The sequence below is a fragment of the Phyllobates terribilis genome, unplaced genomic scaffold, assembly GCF_046119375.1.
Source record: "Phyllobates terribilis strain yellow unplaced genomic scaffold, ASM4611937v1 Scaffold_12__6_contigs__length_324123572, whole genome shotgun sequence".
Taxonomy (NCBI): Eukaryota; Metazoa; Chordata; class Amphibia; order Anura; family Dendrobatidae; genus Phyllobates; species Phyllobates terribilis.
The window spans coordinates 73085484-73104537 of NW_027362772.1; the positions used below are offsets into that span (position 1 = coordinate 73085484).

The 19054-nt window shown below is 39.3% G+C and overlaps 1 protein-coding gene across 2 annotated transcripts in view; it reads right to left on the minus strand.

The window, feature by feature from the left end:
• Window positions 1-334: 334 nt before the first annotated feature.
• PRRG2 (proline rich and Gla domain 2) overlaps window positions 335-19054 on the minus strand; it is a 41646-nt gene continuing 22926 nt past the window's right edge. For both annotated transcript variants that reach the window (XM_073655983.1, XM_073655985.1), the window contains exons 3-7: window positions 16089-16252; window positions 7078-7126; window positions 6409-6541; window positions 3362-3517; window positions 335-2958 (exon numbers count right to left, since the gene is read on the minus strand). In XM_073655983.1, the coding sequence (XP_073512084.1) occupies window positions 2928-2958; window positions 3362-3517; window positions 6409-6541; window positions 7078-7126; window positions 16089-16252 (533 nt within the window). In that variant the 3' untranslated portion in view covers window positions 335-2927. The remainder of the gene's footprint in view (window positions 2959-3361; window positions 3518-6408; window positions 6542-7077; window positions 7127-16088; window positions 16253-19054) is intronic.

The window sequence follows — 19054 nt, forward strand, 5'->3', positions numbered from 1 at the left end:
TGTGGACCTTTTTTTTTTTTTCCTTAAATTATTGTATTTTTATATAAAAAGCATTTTTCCAACCGGGTAACATTAAAAATTTTGTACCATTTAGCTTCTACAGCCTTTATATATATATCACTGTACATGGAAGGCTGCAGAATGAGTTAACTGTGAAACCATCAGTGAGCTTGTCTGATGCCAGGACTGTAACCCTTACCGCTCCTCATTTGGAGGATCTTTTAAGCCGACTGTTGGACCAACTACTTTTCCATGCAATAGTGTGGTGGTCCAAAGCAAACAGAAGCATCCACAGCAACAAATTTCTTTTAAAAAAAGTGCACTCAGCGTAATGTTCGTAACAAATTATCTTTATTTAAAAATACAAATTTAATTAAGGCAACTTTTCAGTGAAATGTGTTTGTAATACAAGAAGAAAAAAAAAACTATTAAAACTGCTCTGTTCAAGCTCTGGTTCCCCTCTGTGACCTATGGAAAGGAAAAACCAGAGGTCTAATATGGCCACTCCTAAAAGAAAATAAGTCCGTGTGACATGGCGGATCTTCATGACACAATATGACATGGGCCTTAAAATAACGGGCCTCCCTACCCCACGAGGAAATCCTGTTCACACCACTGACAGAAAGACATCCTTAACAAAACAATCGTGACATCACGAGATATACTGGTCTATGAGGTATTACAGCTCTGTGGTGGCAGACATTTTGTGAGAATGTTTTATGACTCTGTACAGCAGTGGTGGCAGCCATTTTGTAACACTATGGTTTATGGTTCAGTACGGCTCTGTGGAGGCAGCCATTTTGTGTCACAATGGTTTAAGACCAAGTACAGCTCTGTGAAGGCAGCCATTTTGTGACAATGCTGAAGAGTACAGTTCTGTAAAGATACCCATTTTGTGTCACAATTGTTTATGAATCAGTACAAGGGGCAAACATTTTGTGTCACAATGGTTTTTGACTCAGTACAGCTTGGTGGAGGCAGCCATTTTGTCACACAATGGTTTATGACTTGGTACAGTTCTGTGGAGGCAGCCATTTTGTGACAATGGTTTATGACTTGGTACAGTTCTGTGGAGGCAGCCATTTTGTCACACAATGGTTTATAACTTGGTACAGTTCTGTGGGGGCAGCCATTTTGTCACACAATGGTTTATGACTTGGTACAGTTCTGTGGGGGCAGCCATTTTGTCACACAATGGTTTATGACTTGGTACAGTTCTGTGGGGGCAGCCATTTTGTCACACAATGGTTTATGACTTGGTACAGTTCTGTGGGGGCAGCCATTTTGTCACACAATGGTTTATGACTTGGTACAGTTCTGTGGGGGCAGCCATTTTGTCACACAATGGTTTATGACTTGGTACAGTTCTGTGGGGGCAGCCATTTTGTCACACAATGGTTTATGACTTGGTACAGTTCTGTGGGGGCAGCCATTTTGTCACACAATGGTTTATGACTTGGTACAGTTCTGTGGGGGCAGCCATTTTGTGACAATGGTTTATGACTTGGTACAGTTCTGTGGGGGCAGCCATTTTGTGACAATGGTTTATGACTTGGTACGGTTCTGTGGAGGCAGCCATTTTGTGACACTCTGACTTATAGGTGTACTCCAATATACAAAAAAAAAAAATTAAATATCTACTATATAGGAGACAATTTTCAGATGGAGGTGGGGAAGCCCAATTAATCACCAGAAGGGGGCACTTATGTCCCCTTTTCTTCTCTTTTTGGCTGAGGTCTTGCAACTAGAGGAGTGAGTGGCCAAATGAGTGTGCTCCATCGTCTTTCTTTGAAATCTATGGCTGATCGCTGAGCTCTGCTTTCATCGACAGTCCCGTAGTGTATAAATGGAGCCACAAGGCACATTCAACTCCTTTGAGCGGTTGTCTTATTGCTAGGAGAGAAACGGGGAAGATCTCGGTAACACATTGCTTCTGACGGAAGCCATTTTGTACCAGACGTGTCCCATGACTACGGTTTCATTCAACAAAATGGCTGTCCACTTGGAACACTTTAACCCGTCTTAAGATTTCTTATAAGAAACGGAGAAATGTATTCATACAGATATTTTTGTGAAAAAAAAATAAAAAAAATTGCACATCAGAAAACCAATTTGCCGATTGCCCCTTAAAAGGCCCAGAAGAGCGGTCCGTCAGTGTGCCTATACCGCCGCTCACTTGTCTATTCACAGCACGTATTTATTTTTTTATAAGTATCTTTAAAAAGTCTTAAACCCTTCTTCATGCTGACATGGCCGGCATAACGCTACCTTGAGTGTAAACTGTAAGACCCCCCGCCGGAGAAGAGAGAACCGGACTCGGAGGACGATTTGTGAAGAAGTCGCGTTGTCACAGATTTAATGGAACTTCCTCGGCGATCTCTCGCACCACTGGATATTTTTGTGCAGTCGAAGCAAAATTACATTTAAAATATTCAGCGGAACTGAACTAAACCGTTCTAATAAGAAATGGGAACAGAAAACTCCCCAAAAACCTGGTTCTGATTCCAGCTGGAACATTTTTTAACTTTTTTTTTTTTGGCTTTAGTGAAAAGTCTTCCCTCATGGAATATCCCTGAAATTAAATTTTTCACACATTACACAGAATATTCGGAGCCAAAAAGAGAGGGAGAGAACTGTATGAGTTTGTGTCGTCTCCCTCAAAAGTAGTTCTGTGCCCGCGCGATGGATAACAAGCTGATATTTAATTACGGCTACCATATCCTGGGGTCCAGACAAAGACGTCTCTTCCAGTAGAGCGTAAACGTTAATAAAAAATCCGCCATGCCGGTTCAGTGGTCTTCTCTTTGGTAAAGGATATATTTCAGTAGTAACTATTAAAAAATCCACGGACAATGTATTTTGCTCCAAAGAAAAATATTCATCCTCTTGCACGCCGTTCATACAGGAAAAAGGAGGAATCGGCAACTTCAACTGGGCTGGTTTGATCTGGCAGAACCTCTGCGTAAAAAGAAATGTCAAAATTATTATGTTAAGAAATATTAAACTACATTTTTTTGTAATTGGGTTTCATTAAAAAATTTGGGTATTTATAGTTTAATATTTTTCAGCAATGGGCAAAAAAAACAAAAACGAGTTAACTGAGAATACATAAGCAAGCTTGTTCTGAAGGGAGAGCTGGTAACTATCTTTTTTTAATAATAATCTGCTCTCGGCTGATTCATAAAAGTTCAGTTCAACTTTGATGTGGTCTGTGGTCATAGATCAGCACGGAAGAGCTCTTAAAAAGACAGATAAAAGTAATTAAAAAGCGTTTGTCACCCCCAAAATGCATTTTACACCGGAAATGGCCTCTAGAAAACTCCTCCTGGTACTTGCAGGTTTGTTCTATGGATTTTAATACCTTTGATATGGTGGAGGGGGTGCGTCATATGTGCCCGACGCCTCCAGTGCTTCTTCGTAGGACGGCAGTCCCGGGGCTGTGGGTTCAGGTAATGGCGGCGTAGTCAGTGGGAGAGCTTCGGGGAGTGGGGTGTTACTGGTGAGGTGTACGGGGGCCCTGAGAACAAATGTAGAATTACACAGTCAATAAGTGAGGTACATAAAATACTGGCGACATGGTTCTTCAGTACAATCACGCCGAAGCAGGACCACGCAGAAGGCACAGCCAGACTCCCCACGCAGAAGGCACAGATGGTTTATTACCATCTCTGCGTTCCTGATGGCTATATAAAGATTAAGGGGGAAAAAATATACAAAAATTGGGTCCCAGCCTCATTTATGACCCCCCAAAAAGGAGGCAAAAATCATCTGAATATTTAAAAGGAGAAAAATAAAATGTTTCTGATCTGCTGTCTATAGTAATATGAAGAGTTTTCGCACCGGTGCGTAAAGCTTTTCTGCTTCGCTTCTGTTTCCCATAGACGCGGAGCTTCCACATATACACGTGTCTATATGGCAAATCTAATCCTTTACAACACAAAGCTCAGAGCGCAGCTGCCAGCCAGATGTTAGCGCCACAGTATAACAAATTATTAAGAAAAACACGGACTAAAGCGGTACAAGGCGAATACACACCCACGCCATCTCGGCGCTTACTTCCATATTTTTCCGATCAATCACTACAAGTCATGAAGAATATCTTATTTCTCTGCGGGTCTGCAATATGCTCAGGTTATACAAAGACAAAAAAGTGGGAGGGGGATATTTACTTAGGACTGGTCGCAGTCCAAAACGCGTCGAAATAGTACATGAAAAATGTATTGACAAACCCCAGCGAGAAAACGTAGATTTGCTCTAGAATTTATGCCAGTTTATCTCTTGAGCCACCCACCCAAGTTTCTAGTCACTTTTAAGAAGTGAAAAATGACAAAAAAGGCAATATAAATGGCAATATAAAATCAATGAATTCCCCGTAAAATAGTTTTTTCTAAATTTGCTAAAAAAGATAAAAGAAAAAAAATAATTAAAGAGGGAATAAAAAAAAGGGGCCATTAATAAGAGGGAATAAAAAAAAGGGGCCATTAATAAGAGGGAATAAAAAAAAGGGGCCATTAATAAGAGGGAATAAAAAAAAAGGGGCCATTAATAAGAGGGAATAAAAAAGGGGCCATTAATAAGAGGGAATAAAAAAAAAGGGGCCATTAATAAGAGGGAATAAAAAAAAAGGGGCCATTAATAAGAGGGAATAAAAAAAAGGGGGCCATTAATAAGAGGGAATAAAAAAAAAGGGGCCATTAATAAGAGGGAATAAAAAAAAAGGGGCCATTAATAAGAGGGAATAAAAAAAAAAGGGGCCATTAATAAGAGGGAATAAAAAAGGGGCCATTAATAAGAGGGAATAAAAAAAGGGGCCATTAATAAGAGGGAATAAAAAAGGGGCCATTAATAAGAGGGAATAAAAAAAAGGGGCCATTAATAAGAGGGAATAAAAAAAAGGGGCCATTAATAAGAGGGAATAAAAAAAAAAGGGGCCATTAATAACAGGGAATAAAAAAGGGGCCATTAATAAGAGGGAATAAAAAAAAAGGGGCCATTAATAAGAGGGAATAAAAAAAAAAGGGGCCATTAATAAGAGGGAATAAAAAAAAGGGGCCATTAATAAGAGGGAATAAAAAAAAAAGGGGCCATTAATAAGAGGGAATAAAAAAGGGGCCATTAATAAGAGGGAATAAAAAAGGGGCCATTAATAAGAGGGAATTAAAAAAAAGGGGCCATTAATAAGAGGGAATTAAAAAAAAGGGGCCATTAATAAGAGGGAATTAAAAAAAAGGGGCCATTAATAAGAGGGAATAAAAAAAAGGGGCCATTAATAAGAGGGAATAAAAAAAAGGGGCCATTAATAAGAGGGAATAAAAAAAAGGGGCCATTAATAAGAGGGAATAAAAAAGGGGCCATTAATAAGAGGGAATAAAAAAAAGGGGCCATTAATAAGAGGGAATAAAAAAAAGGGGCCATTAATAAGAGGGAATAAAAAAGGAGCCATTAATAAGAGGGAATAAAAAAAAGGGGCCATTAATAAGAGGGAATAAAAAAAAAGGGGCCATTAATAAGAGGGAATAAAAAAGGAGCCATTAATAAGAGGGAATAAAAAGGGGGCCATTAATAAGAGGGAATAAAAAAGGGGCCATTAATAAGAGGGAATAAAAAAGGGGCCATTAATGAGGGGAAATAAAAAAGGGGCCATTAATAAGAGGGAATAAAAAAGGGGCCATTAATAAGAGGGAATTAAAAAAAAGGGGCCATTAATAAGAGGGAATTAAAAAAAAGGGGCCATTAATAAGAGGGAATTAAAAAAAAGGGGCCATTAATAAGAGGGAATAAAAAAAAGGGGCCATTAATAAGAGGGAATAAAAAAAAGGGGCCATTAATAAGAGGGAATAAAAAAAAGGGGCCATTAATAAGAGGGAATAAAAAAGGGGCCATTAATAAGAGGGAATAAAAAAAAGGGGCCATTAATAAGAGGGAATAAAAAAAAGGGGCCATTAATAAGAGGGAATAAAAAAGGAGCCATTAATAAGAGGGAATAAAAAAAAGGGGCCATTAATAAGAGGGAATAAAAAAAAAGGGGCCATTAATAAGAGGGAATAAAAAAGGAGCCATTAATAAGAGGGAATAAAAAGGGGGCCATTAATAAGAGGGAATAAAAAAGGGGCCATTAATAAGAGGGAATAAAAAAGGGGCCATTAATGAGGGGAAATAAAAAAGGGGCCATTAATAAGGTGTTTCACAACCCGCTCCAGCTAAAAGTAGTAAATGCGATTAAATAATTTAAAACAAAACAAAAAAAACACTTCCCCCACCATTCTGTTGCTCCTCGCCAGTCTCTGTTTCCGTCACGTGACTGCAGCAGCCAATCATTAGAAGAGACTGTTTGGGACCACCAGAAAGGAGGCTCTGGGGTATATAACAGTTAAGTAATAGTTTTTTTTTTATGTATGTTATACCTACCTCCCATGTCTCGTCCGCTCCTTGGCTTTGTATCGCACACAGTACATAATGAGAACGCCTATCATTATAAGCAATACGAGCCCTCCGACCAGTCCTGCGACCAGCCCGGCAATATCCACGGCAGGGGAGTTTCCTGCAAGTATGGAAAATTCGATTAAAAAACGTGGCAGAAATTAGGCCGTGCAAATCAACCAGCGCCCACATCCTATACGAGTAAAGCAAAAAAAAAAAAAAAAGGGTGGAAACCATAAAAACACCGACTAGTAGCAATATATAGAAGAGATGTAACCACATGTTAGATTGGAGCGTACGATCGAGAAACCACGGAGAGGCGCGCTCAAAATAAAAAAACAAACAAACAATAAAACATGACATATAATAAAAGGTGCAAAATATTGGTGCAATATAAACAAGACATAAATATAGTTTGTGATTAGATCATTTAGTGATTTTCCCACCACAAGGTGCGGGCAGGACGGGCACTTTTATCCCTGTTAGGATGGGGCGGCGGTGCCCACGCTCGTTCTCGGCTCCATTCATTTTTTCCCATAGAGAATGAACGGCGCAGCGATCAGGGATCCTAACAGTCAGACCCCCACCGGTGAGTAAGTAATCACTGGATGACCCCCTTTAAAAGTTTTTTTTTGGGGAAACCTCTGGACCACGTACCTGTGTTACCTCCCTGCCCATTGTGAGGATAGGTTTTCCAAAAATCTTTCTGAAATAAAAAAACAACAACCCATCAGGACTATAATAAATGTAAAACCTTCTATATAGGCACAACATGTAAGTTGCTTTAATATTAAAGGGGTTGTACAGCATTAGAAAAGCTTTCTGTCGACAAGATGGTGTGGCACCGATTATGGGGTGCTGAATTTTCAACAGTTGGGCATTATAGGAGGCCCTACCATCCCGCTTGCAAGCCTGCCTCCATATATCTTAAACTATATTTTATAACAGCACTACAGATTTTCAAGCCATCAACCAAAAATATCAATTTTACAAACGTGCATTCTACTAAACAGTCACCAGAGGGCGCACTTTTTTTTAAAAATAATTTCTTCCCTTATTCTTTATATTGGAAAGGTCACAAAAAAAAAAAACATTTGAAAAAAATATTTTTTTTAGTAGTTTGATCATTAAATAACCAAGTGTTTGTTTTTTTGTTTATTTCCTTTTGCTTTGCACAATGATGACAAAAATTAAGATATAATTTTTAGGGATGTTAATTTATCACTGGTGCAATGGAGGTAGACATAACACCACCCCAATAGTCGTGAACAATGTAATTATTGCATCATTACCAATAAATAAATAGCCCTAATTGTTTCTGTTCAATTTCTAATCAGCTTTGACCGGCATTAATACAAGAAATAATCTAATTAAATTATTTCATTTAAATTATTTGCTAATTTAAAATTTTCTTTTGTTGGAAAAAAAAATGAAAAAAAAATATATATATTTTTTTACTACACTGCATCATCTGTCGGAATTGCACCCTCTCCCTCCCCATGTGAGTACTGCCTCCCCCTCTTTGGAGGGTTTCTGGTAGTCATAGCCATCTGGCAGCAAATCACTGCCGGCGCAGTTCAATCAGCTCTCGTGTGTCCATGGCAACCGCACTGCCAGACCTGTCAATCACACTCCGTACAGATCTCCATCATTAACAGGACTGGATTATGCGACTGCACAGGGGCTCGTCTCTCCGAGATGGCACTCCTCCCTTGCTGCGCAGCACAGAAGCCTTTACAGTATTTGGAGAAAATCGATCAGGTTTACATGGCACAGAATATAGGATGAGGATTTTATTTATTCTGTATAGTTGCAACCATATGGAATATTAAAAAAAAAAAAAAAAAATGTGTACTTTGTTTATTTTAACAAAACTGTATAGACTAAGAAATATATATATATATACACACACACACACACACACACACCAAAAGTTTGGACACACCTTCTCATTTAAAGATTTTTCTGTAATTTCATGACTATGAAAATTGTACATTCACACCGAAGGCATCAAAACTATGAATTAACACATGTGGAATTATATACTTAACAAAAAAGTGTGAAACAACTGAAAATATGTCTTATATTCTAGGTTCTTCAAAGTAGCCACCTTTTGCTTTGATGACTGCTTTGCACACTCTTGGCATTCTCTTGATGAGCTTCAAGAGGTAGTCACCGGAAATGGTTTTCACTTCACAGGTGTGCCCTGTCAGGTTTAATAAGTGGGATTTCTTGCCTTATAAATGGGGTTGGGACCATCAGTTGTGTTGTGCAGAAGTCAGGTGGATACACAGCTGATAGTCCTACTGAATAGACTGTTAGAATTTGTATTATGGCAAGAAAAAAGCAGCAAAGTAAAGAAAAACGAGTGGCCATCATTACTTTAAGAAATGAAGATCAGTCAGTCCGAAAAACTGGGCAAACTTTGAGAGTGTCCTCAAGTGCAGTTGCAAAAACCAGAAAGCGCTACAAAGAAACTGGCTCACATGAGGACCGCCCCAGGAAAGGAAGACCAAGAGTCACCTCTGCTTCTGAGGATAAGTTTATCCGAGTCACCAGCCTCAGAAATCGCAGGTTAACAGCAGCTCAGATTAGAGACCAGGTCAATGCCACACAGAGTTCTAGCAGCAGACACATCTCTTCAACAACTGTTAAGAGGAGACTTTGTGCAGCAGGCCTTCATGGTAAAATAGCTGCTAGGAAACCACTGCTAAAGACAGGCAACAAGCAGAAGAGACTTGTTTGGGCTAAAGAACACAAGGAATGGACATTAGACCAGTGGAAATCTGTGCTTTGGTCTGATGAGTCCAAATTTGAGATCTTTGGTTCCAACCACCGTGTCTTTGTGCGACGCAGAAAAGGTGAACGGATGGACTCTACATGCCTGGTTCCCACTGTGAAGCATGAAGGAGGAGGTGTGATGGTGTGGGGGTGCTTTGCTGGTGACACTGTTGGGGATTTATTCAAAATTGAAGGCATACTGAACCAGCATGGCTACCACAGCATCTTGCAGCGGCATGCTATTCCATCCGGTTTGCGTTTAGTTGGACCATCATTTATTTTTAAACAGGACAATGACCCCAAACACACATCCAGGCTGTGTAAGGGCTATTTGACCAAGAAGGAGAGTGATGGGGTGCTACGCCAGATGACCTGGCCTCCACAGTCACCAGACCTGAACCCAATCGAGATGGTTTGGGGTGAGCTGGACCGCAGAGTGAAGGCAAAAGGGCCAACAAGTGCTAAGCATCTCTGGGAACTCCTTCAAGATTGTTGGAAGACCATTTCTGGTGACCACCTCTTGAAGCTCATCAAGAGAATGCCAAGAGTGTGCAAAGCAGTCATCAAAGCAAAGGGTGGCTACTTTGAAGAACCTAGAATATAAGACATATTTTCAGTTGTTTCACACTTTTTTGTTAAGTATATAATTCCACATGTGGTAATTCATAGTTTTGATGCCTTCAGTGTGAATGTACAATTTTCATAGTCATGAAAATACAGAAAAATCTTTAAATGAGGTGTGTCCAAACTTTTGGTCTGTACTGTGTATGTACAGTTATATGAAAAAGTTTGGGCACCCCTATTAATCTTAAGCTTAATGTTTTATAAAAATTGGTGTTTTTGCAGCAGCTATTTCAGTTTGATATATGTAATAACTGTTGGACACAGTAATGTTTCTGCCTTGAAATGAGGTTTATTGTACTAACAGAAAATGTGCAATCTGCATTCAAACAAAATTTGACAGGTGCATAAGTATGGGCACCCTTATCATTTTCTTGTTTTAAATACTCCTACCTACTTTTTACTGACTTACTAAAGCACTTTTTTTGGTTTTGTAACCTCATTGAGCTTTGAACTTCATAGCCAGGTGTATGCAATCATGAGAAAAGCTACTTAAAGTGGCCACTTGCAAGTTGTTCTCCTGTTTGAATCTCCTCTGAAGAGTGGCATCATGGGCTTCTTAAAACAACTGTCAAATGATCTGAAAACAAAGATTATTCAACATAGTTGTTCAGGGGAAGGATACAAAAAGCTGTCTCAGCGATTTAACCTGTCAGTTTCCACTGTGAGGAACATAGTAAGGAAATGGAAGAACACAGGGACAGTTCTTGTTAAGGCCAGAAGTGGCAGGCCAAGAAAAACATCAGAAAGGCAGAGAAGAAGAATGGTGAGATCAGTCAAGGACAATCCTCAGACCACCTCCAGAGAGCTGCAGCATCAACTTGCTGCAGATGGTGTCACTGTGCATCGGTCAAATATACAACGCACTTTGCACAAGGAGAAGCTGTATGGGAGAGTGATGCGAAAGAAGCCGTTTCTGCAAGCACGCCACAAACAGAGTTGGCTGAGGTATGCAAAAGCACATTTGGAGAAGCCAATTTCTTTTTGGAAGAAGGTCCTGTGGACTGATGAAACCAAGATTGAGTTGTCTGGTCATACAAAAAGGCGTTATGCATGGCGGCAAAAAAACACAGCATTACAAGAAAAACACTTGCAACCCACAGTAAAATTTGGTGGAGGTTCCATCATGCTTTGGGGCTGTGTGGCCAATGCCGGCACCGGGAATCTTGTTAAAGTTGAGGGACGCATGGATTCCACTCAGTATCAGCAGATTCTTGACAATAATGTTCAAGAATCAGTGACAAAGTTGAAGTTACGCAGAGGATGGATCTTTCAGCAAGACAATGATCCAAAACACCGCTCCAAATCTACTCAGGCATTCATGCAGAGGAACAATTACAATGTTCTGGAATGGCCATCCCAGTCCCCAGACCTGAATATCATTGAACATCTGTGGGATCATTTGAAGAGGGCTGTCCATGCTCGGCGACCATCAAACTTAACTGAACTGGAATTGTTTTGTAAAGAGGAATGGTCAAAAATACCTTCATCCAGGATCCAGGAACTCATTAAAAGCTACAGGAAGCGACTAGAGGCTGTTATTTTTGCAAAAGGAGGATCTACTAAATATTAATGTCACTTTTCTGGTGAGGTGCCCATACTTATGCACCTGTCAAATTTTGTTTGAATGCAGATTGCACATTTTCTGTTAGTACAATAAACCTCATTTCAAGGCAGAAACATTACTGTGTCCAACAGTTATTACATATATCAAGCTGAAATAGCTGTTGCAAAAACACCAATTTTTATAAAACATTAAGCTTAAGATTAATAGGGGTGCCCAAACTTTTTCGTATGTATGTATGTATGTATGTATGTATGTATGTATGTATGTATGTATGTATGTATGTATGTATGTATATATATATATATATATATATATATATATATATATATATACAGTACAGACCAAAAGTTTGGACGCACCTTCTCATTTAAAGATTTTTCTGTATTTTCATGACTATGAAAATTGTACATTCACACTGAAGGCATCAAAACTATGAATTAACACATGTGGAATTATATACTTAACAAAAAAGTGTGAAACAACTGAAAATATGTCTTATATTCTAGGTTCTTCACAGTAGCCACCTTTTGCTTTGATGACTGCTTTGCACACTCTTGGCATTCTCTTGATGAGCTTCAAGAGGTAGTCACCGGAAATGGTCTTCCAACAATTTTGAGATACTTAGCACTTATTGGCCCTTTTGCATTCACTCTGCGGTCCAGCTCACCCCAAACCATCTCGTTTGGGTTCAGGTCTGGTGACTGTGGAGGCCAGGTCATCTGGTGTAGCACCCCATCACTCTCCTTCTTGGTCAAATAGCCCTTACACAGCCTGGAGGTGTGTTTGGGGTCATTGTCCTGCTGAAAAATAAATGATGGACCAACTAAACGCAAACCGGATGGAACAGCATGCCACTGCAAGATGCTGTGGTAGCCATGCTGGTTCAGTATGCCTTCAATTTTGAATAAATCCCCAACAGTGTCACCAGCAAAGCACCCCCACACCATCACACCTCCTCCTCCATGCTTCACTGTGGGAACCAGGCATATAGAGTCCATCCGTTCACCTTTTCTGCGTCGCACAAAGACACGGTGGTTGGAACCAAGGATCTCAAATTTGGACTCATCAGACCAAAGCACAGATTTCCACTGGTCTAATGTCCATTCCTTGTGTTCTTTAGCCCAAACAAGTCTCTTCTGCTTGTTGCCTGTCCTTAGCAGTGGTTTCCAAGCAGCTATTTTACCATGAAGGCCTGCTGCACAAAGTCTCCTCTTAACAGTTGTTGAAGAGATGTGTCTGCTGCTAGAACTCTGTGTGGCATTGACCTGGTCTCTAATCTGAGCTGCTGTTAATCTGCGATTTCTGAGGCTGGTAACTCGGATAAACTTATCCTCAGAAGCAGAGGTGACTCTTGGTCTTCCTTTCCTGGGGCGGTCCTGATGTGATCCAGTTTGTAGCACCTGATGGTTTTTGCAACTGCAATTGGGGACACTTTAAAAGTTTGCCAAATTTTTCGCACTGACTGACCTTCATTTCTTAAAGTAATGATGGCCACTCGTTTTTCTTTACTTAGCTGCCTTTTTCTTGCCATAATACAAATTCTAACAGTCTATTCAGTAGGACTATCAGCTGTGCATCTACCTGACTTCTGCACAACACAACTGATGGTCCCAACCCCATTTATAAGGCAAGAAATCCCACTTATTAAACCTGACAGGGCACACCTGTGAAGTGAAAACCATTTCTGGTGACTACCTCTTGAAGATCATCAAGAGAATGCCAAGAGTGTGCAAAGCAGTCATCAAAGCAAAAGGTGGCTACTTTGAAGAACCTAGAATATAAGACATATTTTCAGTTGTTTCACACTTTTTTGTTAAGTATATAACTCCACATGTGTTAATTCATAGTTTTGATGCCTTCAGTGTGAATGTACAATTTTCATAGTCATGAAAATACAGAAAAATCTTTAAATGAGAAGGTGTGTCCAAACTTTTGGTCTGTACTGTATATATACATATACACACACAAATATATATACACACACACATATACACACTTTTTTAACAAATTGAAAACTGAAAAGTGGGGCGTGCAATATTATTTGGCCCCCTTGAGTTAATACTTTGGAGCGCCACCTTTTGCTGCGATTACAGATGCAAGTCGCTTGGGGTATGTCTCTATCAGTTTTGCACATCGAGAGGCTGAAATTCTTGCCCATTCTTCCTTGCAAAACAGCTCGAGCTCATTGAGGTCGGATGGAGGGCGTTTGTGAACAGCGGTTTTCAGCTCTTTCCACAGATTCTCGATTGGATTCAGGTTTGGACTTTGACTTGGCCATTCTAACACCTGGATACGTTTATTTTTGAACCATTCCATTGTAGATTTTGCTTTATGTCTGGGATCATTGTCTTGTTGGAAGATAAATCTCCGTCCCAGTCTCAGGTCTTTTGCAGACTCCAACAGGTTTCTTCCAGAATGGTCCTGTATTTGGCTCCGTCCATCTTCAGATCAATTTTAACCCTCTTCCCTGTCCCTGCTGAAGATAAAGCAGGCCCAAACCATGATGCTGCCACCACCATGTTTGACAGTGGGGATAGTGTTTTGAGGGTGATGAGCTGTGTTGCTTTTACGCCAAACATATCGTTTTGCATTGTGGATAAAAAGTTCGATTTTGGTTTCATCTCACCAGAGCACCTTATTCCACATGTTTGATATGTCTCCCAGGTGGCTTGTGGCAAACTTCAAACGAGACTTTTCATGGATATCTTTGAGAAATGGCTTTCTTCTTGCCACTCTTCCATAAAGGCCAGATTTGTGCAGTGTACGACTGATTGTTGTCCTATGGACAGACTCTCCCACCTCAGCTGTAGATCTCTGCAGTTTATCCAGAGTGATCATGGGCCTTTTGGCTGCATCTCTGATCAGTCTTCTCCTTGTTCAGATGAAAGTTTAGAGGGACGGCCGGGTCTTGGTAGATTTGCAGTGGTCTGATACTCCTATTTCAATATGATCGCTTGCACAGTGCTCCTTGAGATGTGTTAAACTTGGGAAATCTTTTTGTATCCAAATCCGGCTTTAAACTTCGCCACAACAGTATCTCGGACCTGCCTGGTGTGTTCCTTGGTCTTCATGATGCTCTCTGCACTTGAAACAGAACCCTGAGACTATCACAGAGCAGGTGCATTTATACGGAGATCTGATTACACCCAGGTGGATTCTATGTATCATTACCAGTCATTTAGGACAACATTGGATCATTCAGAGATCCTCACTGAACTTCTGGAGTGAAAGTAAAGGGGCCGAATAATATTGCACGCCCCACTTTTCAGTTTTTAATCTGTTAAAAAAGTTTAAAATATCCAATAAATTTCGTTCCACTTCACGATTGTGTCCCACTTGTGGTTGATTCTTCCCAAACAAATTAGAATTTTATATCTTTATGTTTAAAGCCAGAAATGTGGCAAAAGGTAGAAAAGTTCAATGTATATATTATATGTCATTACTATTTTTTTTTAGATTTAAATATTTATATATTACCAATGTTCATATACGGTAAAATCACAGATTATCAGTAGCCAGATTTAATATACTAGATTTAAATATTTTATTTAAAAAAAAATATATAAATGTAAAAGATTTCAATCTCATATAGATTATATACACTTGTATATTAGATTTAAATTTAATTCTATATATCACACACTTTATTAGACTAAAATAAATTATATACAAGTGTGTATATTAGACTAAAATAAATTATATACAAGTGTGTATATATATACATATACACACACAAATAAATTATATACAAGTGTGTATATATATACATATATACACACACACACACACACACACACACACACACACACACACACACACTTGTATATAATTTATTTAAGTCTAATAAAGTGTATGTGATATATAGAATTAAATTTAAATCTAATATACAAGTGTATATAATCTATATGAGATTGAAATCTTTTACATTTATATTTCTTTTTTTTAAATCTAATATACTAGATTTAAATATTGTAATTATATACAAGTGTATATAATACATTAGATTGAAATCTTTTAAAATATAATTACAAAGTGGCTAAGCTCTTTAACACAGGGGCGAACATATTCTTATATTTCTTACTTATAAGGCCTGTTCAGACGTCAGTGCTCTGCAGTTTCCACAGGTAGAACAGGTACCCATTATAGTCTATGGGGCTGTTCACACATCCCTGTCTTTTTTTTGTGGCCTGCGTTCTCCTAATAACCAATGTCACATACCCCATGTGCAGGGCATTGCTGTAGCTTCGGTATCCATGGTTATGACCATACAAAGTGACAGTTAGTTGTTAGTGGTCATAACCATGGATACCTAAGCTACTGCAATGCCCTGCACATGGGGTAAGCGACATAGATTATCAGAATTTTACTACATTTCTTATTGGAGGCATTTGCTATTATTATTATTATTATTATTATTATTACACCTACTACCTTTTGGGATAGGATCTTGGAGATGGGAATGCCCCAGGGCTCTTGTCCAGTGGCCTCAGAATACTAATCTGGCCACTGAAACTGGGACCTGCAGGTAGATTTCCTCACCTTTATCCATCTGTAGTATTCCAAGACTTTATTCAATAGTAAAAAAAAAAATAGTACACCCCAAATTCACAAGATATTTAAACGGGGAGAGTCAGCAACATGGGAAATATCAGGACAACCTTTCTTTTTCTTCATCCAATAAAAGACAAAGAGCACTCACAGTTTTTTGGTCATCCTCGAAGCATTCCCGCGCCTCCTCGTAGTTGCACACCTCTTCGTTACATTCTCGCTCCAGGTTACCCGGAGTAATCAACTCAAAATCCCAACTGTTGTAAAGTAACTTGCGAGTAAAGAAGGAATTGGCATCTTCATCTTCCAAGAACACTAAAATAAAATAAAATAATAATAAATAATAATAATATATGGATGGAAGAATTCCGTTTTACATAGTTTTTAAGGTTGAAGGAAGACTATGTTACTAAGTCCATCTAGTTCAACCCATAGCCTAACATGTTGATCCAGAGGAAGGCAAAAAAAAAACCATGTGGCAAACACTAAGCTCCACATTGGGGAAAAAAATTCCTTCCCGACTCCATACGACAATCAGACTAGTTCCCTGGATCAACGCCCTATCAAGGAATCTAGTATACAGTTAGGTCCATATATATTTGGACAGAGACAACATTTTTCTAATTTTGGTTCTAGACATTACCACAATGAATTTTAAACAAAACAATTCAGATGCAGTTGAAGTTCAGACTTTCAGCTTTCATTTGATGGTATCCACATTAAAATTGGATGAAGGGTTTAGGAGTTTCAGCTCCTTAACATGTGCCACCCTGTTTTTAAAGGGACCAAAAGTAATTGGACAGATTAAATAATTGTAAATAAAATGTTCATTTCTAGTATTTGGTTGAAAACCCTTTGTTGGCAATGACTGCCTGAAGTCTTGAGCTCATGGACATCACCAGACGCTGTGTTTCCTCCTTTTTGATGCTCTGCCAGGCCTTCACTGCGGTGGTTTTCAGTTGCGGTTTGTTTGTGGGCCTTTCTGTCTGAAGTTTAGTCTTTAACAAGTGAAATGCATGCTCAATTGGGTTGAGATCAGGTGACTGACATGGCCATTCAAGAATATTCCACTTCTTTGCTTTAATAAACTCCTGGGTTGCTTTGGCTTTATGTTTTGGGTCATTGTCCATCTGTAGTATGAAACGACGACCAATCAGTTTGGATGCATTTGGCTGGATCTGAGCACACAGTATGGCTCTGAATACATCAGAATTCATTCGGCTGCTTCTGTCCTGTGTCACGTCATCAATAAACACTAGTGACCCAGTGCCACTGGCAGCCATGCATGCCCAAGCCATCACACTGCCTCCGCAGTGTTTTACAGATGATGTGGTATGCTTTAGATCATGAGCTGTACCACGCCTTCGCCATACTTTTCTCTTTCCATCATTCTGGTAGAGGTTGATCTTGGTTTCATCTGTCCAAAGAATGTTCATCCAGAACTGTGCTGCCTTTTTTTAGATGTTTTTTTAGCAAAGTCCAGTCTAGCCTTTTTATTCTTGATGCTTATGAGTGACTTGCACCGTGCAGTGAACCCTCTGTGTTTACTTTCATGCAGTCTTCTCTTTATGGTAGATTTGGATATTGATATGCCTACCTCCTGGAGAGTGTTGTTCACTTAGTTGGCTGTTGTGAAGGGGTTTCTATTCACTATTGAGATTACTCTGCGATCATCCACCACTGTTGTCTTCCGTGGGCACCCAGGTCTTTTGGCATTGATGAGTTCACCAGTGCTTTCTTTCTTTCTCAGGATGTACCAAACTGTAGATTTTGCCACTCCTAATATTGTAGCAATTTCTTGGATGGGTTTTTTCTGTTTTTGCAGCTTAAGGATGGCTTGTTTCACCTGCATGGAGAGCTCCTTTGACCGCATGTTTACTTCACAGGAAAACCTTCCAAATGCAAGCACCACACCTCAAATCATCTCCAGGCCTTTTATCTGATTAATTGAGAATGACATAACGAAGGGATTGCCCACACCTGTCCATGAAATAGCCTTGGAGTCAATTGTCCAATTACTTTTGGTCCCTTTAAAAACAGGGTGGCACATGTTAAGGAGCTGAAACTCCTAAACCCTTCATCCAATTTTAATGTGGATACCCTCAAATGAAAGCTGAAAGTCTGAACTTCAACTGCATCTGAATTGTTTTGTTTAAAATTCATTGTGGTAATGTCTAGAACCAAAATTAGAAAAATGTTGTCGCTGTCCAAATATATATGGACCTAACTGTATATAACCTGTAATATTATACTTTTCAAGAAAGGCATCCATGCGCTTCTTAAATTTTAGTAGTGAATCACTCATTACAACATCATGCGGCAGAGAGTTCCATAGTCTCACTGCTCTTACAGTAAAGAATCCGCGTCTGTGATTATGATTAAACCTTCTTTCCTCCAGACGTAGAAGATGCCCCCTTGTCCCCGTCTCAGGCCTCAGAGTAAAAAGATCAGTAGAAAGGTCTCTGTACTGTCACCCTCATATACTTGTACATAGTAATAAGATCACCCCATAGCCTTCGTTTTTCCACAGTAAATAACACCAAGTGTAATAACCTGTCTTGGTATTGCAGACCCCCCAGTCCTCTAATAACCTTGGTCGCTCTTCTCTGCACCCTCTCTAGTTCAGCAATGTCTTTCTTATACACCGGAGACCAGAACTGTACACAGTATTCTAAGTGTGGTCGCACTAATGACTTGTATAGAGGTAAAATTATGTTCTCCTCATGAGTATCTATGCCTCTTTTAATGCATCCCATTATTTTATTTGCCTTTGCAGCAGCTGCCTGACACTGGCCACCAAACGTGAGCTTGTCGTCCACCAATACACCCAGGTCGTTTTCAGTTACAGTTTTGCCCAGTGTTTTGCAATTAAACATATAATTATACATTTTATTTCCTCCGCCCAAGTGCATTACCTTACATTTATCCCCATTAAAGCTCATTTGCCATTTATCAGCCCAAGCTTCTAGTTTACATAGATCCTCCTGTAATATAAAATTGTCCTCCTCTGTATTAATTACTCTGCAGAGTTTAGTGTCATCTGCAAATAATGAAATACTACTCTGTATGCCCCCTACAAGGTCATTAATAAATACAGTTATATGAAAAAGTTTGGGC